Below are 13766 nucleotides of genomic sequence, written 5' to 3'. Positions count from 1 at the left end.
TCTACCTTCTGAAAATCTGCTTTGTGAGTTTAATCTAGGTAACAGTTACTGTGTTTAGTGATTTATAGTATTTGGGCTTATCACTGCCTCTTATTCTGTATGTCTGTACTAACTATACATTTTTTCAAATCTATGGGTTTTTAAAAATTGCCTTATTTTGTACTGTCTTTTTAAAAATACCCTACACCTCATTGAGCGGTTACTTTTAAAATACAATTACTTTATAAAACATAAAGTGAAACAGTACCTTTACTTCTTTTTGAACAATACAGGACCTGAGGACGCTAGCTCTGGCTGTGGCCTTCCACTTGGCTTATATACCATTGTTGCCTTATATTTTAGTTTGTCTCTTTACTATTTTTTAAAAATTTTATTTATTTATTTTGGAGAGAGAGTTAGTGTTTGGGGAGAGGGGGGGATTTCTGAAGCAGACTTCCCACCGAGCGCGGAGCCTGAAATGAGGCTCAGTCTATGACCCTGAGAGCCTGACGTGAGCCAAAATCCAAGAATCAAGACGCTTAACTGACTGAGTTGTCCAGCCATTCCATTCCTTTGTCTTTTCAAAAAAAATTGTGGTAAAGTACACTAATATAAAATTTACCAGCTTAGCCATTTTTAAGTGTACAGTTAATGAACCATGAGTTAATTAGACACTTTGTGTAAATCGTCCAGGGGTGCCTGGGGGACTCAGTCCGTTAAGCATCCAACTCTTGATTTCAGCCCTGGTCAGGATCTCAAGGTTGTGAGATCAAGCCCTGCATCTGGCTCTGCACTCGTGGAATCTGCTTGCCCCTCCCCGTCTACTCCTCTTCCTACTTGTGTGTGCACACTCACTCTCTCGCTCGCTCTCTAAAATAAATAAATAGAATCTAAATAAATACAATTGTATGCTATTTGTCCTTTGGTGACTGATACTTCATTTAGCACAAAGTCCTCAAGGTTTATCCATGTGGTAGCCTGTGTCAGCATTTCCTTCCTCTTTGAGGCTGAGTAACATTCCATTGTGTATGTACACATTTTGTTGATCCATTCTTCCATCAGTGGATGCTTCAGTTGCTTCCACATTTTGGCTTTTATGAAGAATGCTGCTAAGAACACGTATGCACAAATATCTCTTCGAAATCCTGCTTTCAGTTCTTTTGGGTATCTACACAGAAGTGCAATTGCTGGATCAGATGGTAGTTCTAATTTGAATTTTGTGAGGAACCTCCATACTGTGTCTTCTCGCAGCTGTACCGCTTACGTCCCCAACAACTACGCTTAAGGGTTCCGATTTCTCCACATCTTTGCCAGCACTTGCTTTTTTTTTTTTTTTTTTTAACTTCACAGATGACACATCCGTCTTGTTCTATAGCATCCATGCTGGTTCGGAGTCATCTACACAGTAACCAGTTACTGTGTGCCTCATTTGCTCTGAGATCTTCAGCTGTTCTTCTGGCATCCTCTTCATTCTTCCCAAATGGTGTTCTCTGTCTTTATTTATCTAAAACTGTCTTTATTCACCCTTGTTCTTGGTAGTTTCACTGGGAAGGAAGTTTTGCGCTCCTCACGTTCACTTCTGGCTGATGAAGACCCCCATGGCCAACCTAATCCTTGGAGGGCAGCCTTCCTTGGCTCTTGGGCTGCTTTAATCATCTTCTCTCTGGTTTTGATGGTTTATAGTTCCTTTGCGGTGTGTCTAGGTGAGAATGTATTTTTGTTGAAATACTTCAGAGGATACATTGGGATGCCTGAATCTGAGAATGGGTATCTTTCATTGATTTTGAAGATTTCCCATCATTATTTCTTTGACAATTGCTTTTTCTCTCATTCTTCCACATCACTTTTATATTTCCTATCACCTTTTCTCTCTGTGCTGTGTTCTGTATAGTGTCTTTGTGTATTTGTTTATAGTTTCTTCATAGATTTGTCATATTTTCTTAGGTCATGTTTAATCTATTCTATAGCAGTTTCTATATTCAGTTTTTATTTTTATAACTATCTGTTTATTCTGAGATCACTTTTAGATTCCGTCTCTCTTTTTTTTTAAATCCTACATTGTTATTTTATCACTTACATCTGATTTTCCGGTACCTGAAGTCTTTGAGGATCTCAGTCTATTGTTCTTTCTGCTGACTTCAGTGATTGGGGCTTGCTTCCTTGTGTATGTGGTTATTTCTGAAAGGAAATTTATGTTTGACCCCATTTGTGGATATCCTGAGTGGCCTTCTGTTGATAAAGTTTTCCCCCCACAAAGTATTTACACTGTTTCTTTACTGATGGCACCACCAACCCAGACACTTTAATTTCTTAGCTTTGGATTCTCTGTCAAAGCAGGTAGTATAAATTTGAATCCCAACCAACATGAAGGCCAATCTGCGGTTACAAGTTCTTGGAGGAGACTCTTATTTCTGTCATTTTTTCCATCAGGATTTGTGGTGGAGACAGTAGGTTTCCTTCTTGGTTCCCCTTGCTGGAGAGCATGCTACCTTCTTAATTTTTATGTACTTACTTGTTTTTGCATATTATTTTTGTAGGGCGATATAGTCCCTTTCTCATTGCTTTACGGTTAGCTGCTGACTTCTGTGGGTTTAGGGCTTACCCTTCCTGCTTTGCTTCTTACCTTCTTGTTCATGTTTTGTGTTCTTGATTTGTTCTCTGTTTCTCTATAGGTTTTGTATATGTCTATGCTCCTTGAGGATTTATCTTTCTTGTGACTTCCTCAATGCATTTGAAAATATACTTGTAACTTATCATTTAGTTTTCAGGGTATCTGGTCTATCGTATTAAGTGAATCAAAGTCCAGAGTAGAAATTTCTAATTTTCTGAGGCCTTATTTGGACAATATACAAAGGTGGTTTTTTGTGGTTCAAATTTTCTTTTTTTTTTTTTTTTTAAGATTTTATTTATTTATTTGACAGAGAGATCACAAGTAGGCAGAGAGGCAGGCAGAGAGAGAGGGGGAAGCAGGCTCCCCGCTGAGCAGAGAGCCCCATGGGGGGCTTGATCCCAGGACCCCGAGACCATGACCTGAGCCTTAGGCAGAGGCTTAGCCCACTGAGCCACCCAGGAGCCCCAGTGGACTTAAATTTTCATTTGTCCATGCTTGCCCTTACTTATTTATTAGTTGGCTGCCATGTGACCAATACAGTTCTAAGGGCTTAGTATACATTGGTGAGCAAGACAGAAGTAGCCCTTACCCTCATGGAGGGTACAGTCCCATTGAAAAGCCATAAACAAGCACTGGGTGCTCACAGTGGGGGTGGGGCTGGTGGAGAAGACCAAAGGATTATTATGTAGGACAGGTATTCTCGGGCAGTATCTATGCAGCTATCTTGTTTTGTTGTTCTGTGTTTCCTTCCTGAATTAACTATTTTTGTCAGTATGAAGGGATCCCTTAAATATTTGTTCTGTTTCATCATATTTTATGGGAAAGAAAGATTTACATGTTCGTAATTTGAAAGATGTGAATGACCCTTCTGAAAGTACCTTACTTAGCAGTTGAAAAGGAAGGGACCTTATCTGAGACATTCAGTAGCTGAATGCCAGCAATCCTACGTGTACTGCTAACCGTGGAAAAAGGGTGGTAATGGGGCAAAGTCTTAGAGATAATTCAGATCTGGATATAGTCTTGAAAGTTCATATAGTACAATGCTTGAAGCAAAGGCTTTTGCCAGTTCATTCTTGATGACTGTATTGAGATGTGCTAGGCACCATCTACTTAGTTCCTTTAGAAAGAATTCAGCAAGTGCCCTTACCTCTCTCTTCTCTTTCACCCACAGAAGCCAGTCATTTACCACCATCTGTCTTTTCTCACAGATTTAGAGAAGTCTCCTAAATCTGTACCATCCCCGCTCCCTTTGTCATCCAGACCTCTCCAGCATTGTCTCCTTTGGTCTTCCTGACTCCATGTTGGCCCCCGTGAATCTGTTTTCCACACCAGCGCAGGGGGTTTTTTCTGACACACAAATCCCTGGTTCTGCTGCTGCTTAAGATTTTTCAACAAATCCCACTGCTTTCCTAAGTCTAGACATGTTTACATGGCATCCAAGCCCCTTGTGCTCTGGCTCTGCCTCTTCATCCTGATCTCCCAAACCCCCACCGCTCCTGGGCCTCCCCCAACCCTGTGCTTCCATTACTTGTTCTTTTATTCATGAATTCAGCAAATGGTTACTGAGCAACTGCTGTGTGCAGAGCCCAGGGGATACCAAAGTGAATAAAGCAGAGAAAGCCTCAGTCTTGCAGGATTATATTCCAGAAAAAAAGACTGTGAGCAAATACACATTTCCTATAATACCAGATAATATGGGAAAAAAATAAAGCCAGATAAGGTGATAGAAGGTAGTAGTGGGCCTTCTTTAGATGGGCCTACCCATCTAAATATTAGGTGGGCCTTACTTATATTTCCTTTTAAGGAAAGCTTCTCTGAGGAGGTGTTATTTGAGCAGAGACATGACTGTTGTGAGGGAGAGAGCCTTTGAGAATTGCAGGGAGAACATTCTAGGCAAAGGGACTGAGTAAATGGTGAGCCACAGAGGCAGCAACCAGCTGTCAGTAGGGCTTGGATGGAATGAGTAGAATAGCCAGTGAGTGTATTAGTATGCTTTTGCTGAGTAACAAATTACCACAGACTCGGTGCTTTAACACCTGTTTATTACCTCACAGTTTCTGTAGGACAGAAGTCCCACAGAGCTCAGCTGGCTCTTGGTTACGGATTTCAAACTCCAGATATTAGCAGCTGTGTTCTCATCTGAGCCCCTGGGGAAGAAGCTGCTTCCACAGCCTTTCAGGTGGTTGGCAGAACTCAATTCCTTGTGGTTGTAGGACTGAGGCCTGTTTCCTGGGTATCTGCCTAGGGCAGCTCCAACATAGAGGCCACCCAAAGTTCCATGGCATGGACTTTGTCACAGCCCTGTTGTAACGTCATGCTGGCAACATGGTCCTTCCTGTCCAGGGCCCCCTACTTTGCATGGCAGGTCCACTTGGATAGTTGCCAGATCTTGATGTCAGCTGACTGGAGGCTTACACCTGCAAAATCCCTTCAGAGCAATGCTGATGTTAGTGTTTGGTTGACTCTCCAGGAGATGGGGCTCTTGTTGGGGGACATCTTTAGAATTCTGCCCACCCCAGTGAGGTTGGAGAGCTGGCAGGGACCATGCCAACTAGGGCCTCAAATGCTCTGGTGAGGACTCTAGGGTTTTGTTCTGATCAGATGGGAGTTATTAGAGGATTTTGATTTAGGGAAGGATCATGCTGGCTGCTGTGGTTTCCCAAGTGCACCACAGTGTCCCATGTCCCTGTGTGTTTGCACATGCTTCTCCTATTGCCTGGACATTTCTCATCACCACCTAGCTCAGTTAAGAGCTAAGCTAGCTCACAGCTTGTTCACCTGGTGAGTCCCTACCTAATCCTCAAACCTGAGTTCAAAGGTGGCCTGAAAGGCCTCTCTATGGTGTTTCCTTCCCACCGACACCAACTTGAGTTGTGCCGGGTCTGTTGATCTGTCTTCCCCACTTGCCTGCAGCTTCTCTGGGAGCAGAGCCTTTGTCCCTGATTCCTCTGTTTCCATCGTCTGGTCTACAGCATAGCATGTTGCAGATGCTTGATGATGTTTGTGGGATGAATGCAAGAACTGTGGAGATACTGGGAGTGAAACAGACTCGCCACTATTCTTGAGTCTCTCACCTTGTCAAGGAGAAACCATAGATGAGTAAATACACACTAGAATGAATCAGAATGCAAATACCATGCCATGTGCACCAAGGAGAGCTGCCTGCTCTGTGGATTACTGGTGTGCATGGAGTTTAAGGGGAACCTCTATTCTACTCAGTCTGGAACAGTTGGATCTGTTGGATCTATTGCATGAGAGAATCCTCTTATTACAAACGATTCCTCTTTGTTATATCCAGAAGGACATTTGTTTGGCAACACTGTTAGCCGTTAATTTATTCTATAATATTTAAAAAAGTCAAAACATTTATTCATTTAAAACATTCTATAATTTAAGACAGACATAGGGTTCTTCATTTCCTCATCTGTATTCCGATCACTCAGAAAAGATCTGTTAGTGAAATCTGGCTTATATATTCAAGATGGAGAATCTCTTAACTCAAAAGAGCAAACGTGTAGATCAAGTGTCCTTTTCAGAAGGAGGAACTATTAACCTGGTTACTAATGAGAAACAAACCAAAATAGTAAATACATCATTTCTGTGACTCCCAACCGTACATCCCTTGGTATGAACCTAAGAAAGCAGGACCCTAGAGAGACTGTTTTAACCCAAGTAAACATAGCGATGTTATTTAAAATGTAATAAACATAAGAACAAGATCGCAGGAGGGTTCAGTTTCATTCTGCTGCTTTCCTGCGGTCTGCGGGCCCTGCGCGGCAGGGCGGCATGCCTGACCGAGGGGCCGTGGGCGCCTGCCAGCCTCGCCAGTTGTAAAGGGAGATGCGTAAAACATCATAGATTCTCAAGGGTGGGGATTCATAATTTGCATAAGCAAAAAAAATTTTTTTGAATCTTTTCATTTATATTGCCAAGTTCCTCTGTTTGTTTTCTAGTGATCTCTGTTGGAGAATATAAATCTGTGGCTTAAGGAGTGTTTGCTGCAGAGACTTGTATGAATAATTGGATATTCTATTTCAAATTAGAGGCTGGGGCTGCAGGGCCAACTGCTATGTTCTCTAGCTCAGATCTCCTTTTGCCTAGCTGGGATGAGGTGGAGGCCAAGAGGGGAGACACAGCCCTTCTGCACTGAAACATAATTTTTTTTAGATTGAAAAAAATAAAAAATAGAAATAGAAGCTAGCTATTAAAAATAAACAATTTAGTTCAGGGCAATGATTTTTTAAGTTTCTGGATTCGTAACACACTCTTGGTTTTACGATACTCTCTCCTGTATTCCTTCCTTGCCTGTCTAAAAAGGATGAGGAGAACATGAGGATCCTCTAGGGCACCCCCGGGAGTCCTGAGTTAGAATTGTAAGACGTTTGGATTCCCCTCTGCTTTTGTAGCAGAATGAACAAGGTTTCCTTCGCAGAGTTCATTTTGGGGTCAGGGTCAAAGGGGACTTCAGTCTTTTCCCTCATCAGAGCCTCCCTGTTTCCTTCTCTTCTGCCTAGAGAAGTATGTGGTAGAGGATCAAAGAGGAACACAGGAGGGGAACCTGAGTGGCTCAGTTGGTTAGGCATCTGACTCTTGATCTCTGGGTTGTGAATTCAATCCTATGTTGGGCTCCATGCTGGGTGTGGAGCCTACTTTAAAAAAAAAAAAAAAAAAAAAGGGCACACAGGAAATTTCTCTAAGGTGGGGGGGCATTGTGGAGAACCCCCCAGGCTCTTTGGTGCTGGGCTCTGTGGATGAGAGAGCAAACGCTGCCCTGCTTCCAGGAGATCTTGTCTCTGAGTGGGGACCCTGCTAATCAGTGCTGCCTTAGGAACCACCAGGTACAGCTCCAGGCCTAGTCTGTCCGTGTTGGTTACCTTACCTCTTCCCAAGAGAACTTGAAGGCCCTGTTCTGAGAGAACTAGCTCAGAGACTTTCCAGGTACATCTGTAGAAAAATGAAGAAAGGAACGTTTCAGCTTTCAGAGGTGAAAGGAAAAGTATTTTAGAGCAAAATCTGGTGAGAAGAGCAGATCCTGGACAAAATTCTAAAAAAAAAAAAAAAGAAAAAAAAACACACACTAAAAGAATGACATTTGAGCACTGAAAAAGGGAGAATTAAAATGACAACAGTGACTATATGATAGTCTTGGTATTTGGCAAATATTTTCCAAAAAATGAATGGAATGAAGCTCAAGGAAAATGTTTGACAGTGTGTTAGCTGCCAGTGAAAAAATTCAAGCTTTCAAGTGAAAATCAGAAGTGTGGAAAACCTGCATCGTCCACTAAGCACTTGACACTTCACAGTGCTTAATAAAGTCTGATGCGATCAGTGACAATACTGACAAATGTGATTCTTTTTTTATATTATGATGAAATGTGTCAAAATTTAGACTATCTGCATAACTCAGTGACCCAGTATTTTCCCGGACAGTGGATACAGAATCACACGTGGTTAACAGGTCCAATCAGAGTGCAGGACAGATGCAGAAGAGTGAGGGGCGTGGTCCAGGAAGAGCATTACAGGGAAGCTTTAAGGAACTACCACTTGTTTACTTTTGGTGTGGTATCAAAGAAGACTAGCCATGATTACCCGAAAGTCTGATGAAATACCCTGCCCTTTTCCAGTTACATATCTATGTGAGGATGGACTTTTTTCTTAAACCAAGACATAACATACTGAATACAGAAGTAGATGTGAGAGGGGCATCTGGGTGGCTGTTAAGCATTTGTCTGCAGCTCATGTCATGATCTCAGGGTCCTGGATCGAGCCCTGTGTTGGGGAGTGGGGGCGGGGGGGCCCTGCTCAGCAGAGAGTCTACTTCTCCTTCTACCCCTCCCCTCTGGTCGTGCAGGTGCATACCCTCTCTCTGTCTCTCTCTCTCTTTCAAATGAATAAATAAAATCTTTTCTAAAAAAAAAAGAGAAAAAAAGTAGATATGAGAATTCAGCAGTACTTCTACTAAGCCAGATGTGAAAACAATTTGCAAACATGTGACAGTGTCACTCTTCTTACTAAATTTTTATAAGAAAAGATAACTAATTGTAATAAAGTTGTTTTATATAAAATATAATGAGTTCCTTTTAAAAATATTAATACATATTTTTAAAATTTCTAATACCAGTAATCAGTAGGTATAACCCACGTGAACAAAAGCTCCTTGGGGTCCTTAGCATTTAGAGTGTACAGAGATCCTGAGACCAAAAAACATTTGGTAATGTTTTTCTGAAAATAAATAAATTGGAAAAAAGAAAAAAAAAAAACATTTGGGAGCCACTGATTTCAGCCCCCCCATTCCTATCCTGTTTATCCATGCATTAAGACATGGGTGTATGAATGTATATAATGCACATTTTTAAATGTACATAAACAGAGAAATTTGAAGATGAGAACAGCATTTCGGTGGTTATAGCATCTTCCTGCCTAGGCAGGGCCAGACCTCTGGGCCAGATGATTAGCCTAAGACTGATAGCTATAAGCCTGAAATGTTAATTCAGGAGAAAACCAGGGGTTTAAGAGCTTAAAAGGGAGCACAGCCAAAGTGCCCACGAAGTTTTTTGTCACCGGTTAGGTGGTTCCGCAGAGGCAAAGCCTGATGACATTGACACAGTGTCCAGGACATGTGGCCCAGGTGGTGACTGGGCACAGCCCAGACTGCAGTGCTTTGGGAAAAGATGCCTGATAAATGAACTTGAAGGCAGAGAATTTTCAGGCTTCAAAGCCTGGTTTATATCCCTCTTTAATGGGAATGCGCTCAGGGACGGTGGGCTTCTGCTGGTCTCAGAGCCTTTGGCTCTCCGAGGGCCCACGCTTCAGAGCCTCATCCGCTGCCATGGAGAGGAGCATCTTGGATGCCAGCCTGCCTCCACACAGATGCCCCCATGTGCAGCCCTGAAGGGACAGTCATACCAAGCCAAGTGTGGCTTTGGGGGTTGCATCCATTTCCACAAGATGGCGGTATCCCTGGGCCAGGGGGTTGGGACTCCTTGTGCTCAGGCAGTGACCAGAATCCTCCCTTAACCCCGGGAAGAAAGGTTGCCATCTCGCGAGGTCTGTCCACCACCAGGGTTTAGGGGTGGAGCCCACCCATGCAGAGGAAGCTACTTGTTGGGGGTGTTTGTGAGGCACCTGTTCTTTCTGTGGCTACACTAAGACCCTCTCCATGGAGAAGACTACCCTCACAGGCTTCTGAGCCAGTCTGCCCTCTCAGAAAGGATGGCGTCTTTGCAGGGATGTGTTGCGTTCTTGAAGTTTAAGTTTCTGAAGGCAGCTAGCTGTCTTTTCATGTGCTCTGTTGAGAGACGACCTCACTATAACTCTGCAGGCGCTCCCAATGGGCCGCTTTCACGTCTCCTGCTCCTCTCCTTTGCCCCAGTCGGTTCTTGTCATTTCTGGAAGAAGTCCGCCTTCTCAGGGCCACCTGCTGCTGTTGCCTTGTAATTGTCTGAGTAATCCTGACGTCGTAGTATGACAGACCCGAGCAGATGTTAGATGGAGAGGGAACCGCACTGGGGCACCAAACAGAATGAGGACGACCTGCTCCACTTGACACCAGGGGTGGGGGGTAATCGAGGTAGCAATGAAAAGAAAATAGAGTGGGCACCTGGGTGGCTCAGTGGGTTAAGCCACTGCCTTCGGCTCAGGTCATGATCTCAGGGTCCTGGGATCGAGCCCCGAATCAGGCTCTCTGCTCAACAGGGAGCCTGCTTCCTCCTCTCTCTCTCTCTGCCTGCCTCTCTGCCTACTTGTGATCTCTGTCAAATAAATAAATAAATAATCTTAAAAAAAAAAAAAAGAGGAAGACGTGGTTTAGAAGCAGAGCTGGGTCTACAGACTCCATCTTCTGCCCCTGCAACTGGGTGACCTTAGGAAGCCACTGGGCCTGCATGAGCCTCTGTCAAAGAGGGCGTAACACAGCTGTCTTGTCCAGAGGACCCCTCATTTGGGCTTCCACTCCTGCTTCCTACCCACCTCTGTCGTCCTTGCTGTTCTGTGCTTCAGATATTTAGGCTAATTTTTGTGCTCAAGTGAATGTAGAATTAGCACCTGAACTAGTCTAACATTTGGAGCCTGACTGTGATGAGAAAGCCCGTGGAGCTTCTAGGTGGATTATGGCGGTGTCCTACCCCCAGCACACACTGCAAAAAGGATCTGTGTCTGTTCTAACTTCCTCATCTGTCTGCTCTGAGTACTGTCGGGGAAGTGGGCCCATCTTAATAATTTGAACGAACAGGGTGACAGGGTGAACATGCTGTTGGATACATTTTACTCAGCACAAGAATGCATTGTTCCCAATTGTTCTCATACTGTGTTTTCTCTTTCCAGGGATCAGCATCTTCTGGACCCAGCTCTGGAATATGTGAAGGTAGGAAACCAGGATTTAACGTGGAACTAGGAGCCTGTGTAATAGATTTCCCATTTTTACCACAGTGTTGCCAAATAATGTTGCATTCTGGCCTGTGAAGGAAACTGCTCAGATTGGAACAACCAGGGGGTAATTTGACTCTTGGGCCTTCAGTAACTTTTCTAAGGGTCTTCCATCATCCTATCATAGGTCTATGTTCCTTTTCCTCTTATCTGAAACCCTCGGGGCTAGATGGGTTTTAGAATTCAGAATTTTTGGAAAGGTAATATGGTACATTTCTATAAGACCCTCAGAGGGGTCTAGCTGGGGTCAACATTCCAGACTCAAAGCCATTATTTCAGCAGTGAGATGTGAGAATATTCGCACAAAGTGGGATAAATAGACTACAAATGATTTTATGTAGCTCAGCTCACGCTTTGCCACCAAATGACGTCAGGTTGGTTTTGCTGCCAAATGACTTAAAAATCTTTCCGTTTTCAGAGTGTTTTGACTTCGGGGAGCTGGTAGATAATGAATTGTGAGCCTGCGTTTATCCTCAGTGGAGGACTGCAGGTTCCCTGAGGTCTTCTGAGTCGGCCTTCCTTTCTGACAGCCACCGTCCTGTGTCGTAGTAGCTCATCTAGGACCAGGAGCTGTGGTCATGCGCTGCTTTCCAGTGGGGCTGACATTCATTGCTTCTAAACCGTCAGTACTCTGAATCAATGATTTCCTTCTGAGCAGAAAGAAAAGATGCCTTTTACCAGCCCCCTCAACCCCCCATATTTTGGCGTGTGTATTTTTGAGAACTGAAATCTGGTACTTACTATAGAAAAGAGAACTCTGATTTGTCACACTTAGCTTCTTGCATTATGACAACATACATCCTTAATTTTTAGGAGAAATCATGGCATGTGCTAAGTTTGAAGGGGCTTGTGTCCTAAGAGCCACATTCCATCCTCTTTATTTCAAGGGCAGTGTCACAGTTTGGGAGTATTTAGGCCTGTTACTTTTTTGTGTACCTCTGGGCATGTCTTCTCTCTTTAGACCAGAGGATGCATGATAAAGGAGAAAGCTATAGTAGAATCACTTAGTCACTTGAAGTAGTCATAATAAAGCTCGTTGGAATGGAAGTGGGTATTCCTTTCTCCTCTCTCATACCCAGTCTGTCTGAACTGTAGTATCACTGCAGCAAATGTAAAATCCTAAGCCTGCATGGCTGTCATGTCAGAATCACAAGAGAGCTTTGGAAAGGATGTCTGTGTGCCTCCTGCATGCAACAACCTGTGTTTTTCTGCAGGTTGTACACTGCAAAGCATCAGTTGGCGGGGGAGGGGGTGGCGGTGGTGGTGGCTGCTATTCACAGAGACTATGCTTTGGGTTGAGGATGACATAAGAACTGTGCCCTAGAATTAGGCGGTGTGTAAATCACAGCAGCCCGTTAAAAGCACCCATGACATCTTTCTGAAAGTGGCCGTCTCCCGCTGCAGGCTCCTGTACTCCAGGAACCTGGTTTTTCTTTCACAGTATCCAAGCCTTTAAGATAATCCGGTGATGAATTCTAAAGCTAAACGTAGATTCTGGAATGATCTGTTTTAGTATTCTTTAAGCTATTGTGTCTCATTCATGAATGTCGTTCATACTAAGTTGAGTTGTGTTGAGGGGGAAAATATACTGGGACTCTCGGTGGCATCTGTCTTGCTAGGCAGTCCTTGTCTTCCCCAGCAGTGAGATGTGATGGGACCGCCCTCGGTGGCTTGAAGGCACTTCTTTCCATGGACCTGCTGAGGTGTTCTGAAGGTCACTCTTTGCTCCCAGCCTTGTTTGAATCTAGTCAGAGCTTTATAAAGGAAGTCTCTGCTCCTCCTGGATGCACCACATAAATAGCTATTTTATTTTATTCTCCCTTTGCCCCTGGTTTGGAGGGATGGTTTGGGGATTTATTGGACGGATGTGGGGTATTTCCATTTGCTTCTATGGGCACTGAAGTTCGGAAAGCACGTTCATGGAGGCCTTCAACCTCAAGGTCTAAATGGACCCATGTGTCCTGCTTCTTGGGCCAGTGCAGGCTCCTCCTAGCATTCCTCAGACTTGGCTGCCCTCTCGAGCCTGGCTGATGAGTCCGTGTCTCAAAGGCCTTGTAAATCAGTGCCAGGTAGTGCCTCATGATTTGGAGAGTGACTGAAAATAATCAAGGGACGTGAGACAGTTGTAGGTAAACTGGGATGCAGTTTGGTGCCCCCTGATTTTGAGCTGTTACTTCCGTACGAGCTTCTCGTACACTTAACGCCTCTGGGACGTGTAGAAAAGTAAAGATTCTTTGTAAAATTCATTACATTGGGTTGGGTTCCCTTCTGGTAGAGTTGGATTTATCAACCTGAAAAAAAAACAAAAAATCAAAGGAGCACATTTTTTAGGGACCTCTTAATGGGGGTGGTCTGATATCTGATGGAGAGTCTTTGCAGTGGTGGAAGCAGCTGGATGTGGCCCGACAGACGGCAGCTCTCATCCTGTGGAGAAACCCCGTCCCAGGTCTCTGTTTCCAGATGCCTTCTTCCCATGGAAGACTTTCTAACCATCCTCACCTGGTTTTCCCAGTGCCCAGGACAGAGAGAGAGAGAGATGATGATGAATCAGTGGATCCATCTACTTATCTGTCTATCTGGGAATGGCTCTGCTTCCGTGTGCCTGGGGGAGCTGAGGCACTGGGAGTGGGGTGGAGGGTGGGGCTGCAGTATTGGGACCGAGAGAGCTAGGTAGAGAATGAATCCAAAATTCACTTCGGTCCAGTTTGTACTCTGTGTTCTCCTAACACTCTGTGCAGTCTGTATCGTGGCA

The 13766-nt window shown here is 44.0% G+C and overlaps 1 protein-coding gene across 2 annotated transcripts in view; it reads left to right on the top strand.

Annotated features, from left to right (window-relative positions):
* BCAR3 (BCAR3 adaptor protein, NSP family member) overlaps window positions 1-13766 on the top strand; it is a 109361-nt gene that overhangs the window by 23696 nt on the left and 71899 nt on the right. For both annotated transcript variants that reach the window (XM_044238710.1, XM_044238711.1), the window contains exon 3: window positions 10913-10952. In XM_044238710.1, coding sequence (XP_044094645.1) covers window positions 10913-10952 — 40 coding nt within the window. The remainder of the gene's footprint in view (window positions 1-10912; window positions 10953-13766) is intronic.

The sequence above is a fragment of the Neovison vison genome, chromosome 2, assembly GCF_020171115.1.
Source record: "Neovison vison isolate M4711 chromosome 2, ASM_NN_V1, whole genome shotgun sequence".
Taxonomy (NCBI): domain Eukaryota; kingdom Metazoa; phylum Chordata; class Mammalia; order Carnivora; family Mustelidae; genus Neogale; species Neogale vison.
The sequence above is the reverse complement of the archived record's forward strand: the minus strand, read 5'-3'. Positions and strand labels throughout refer to the sequence as shown.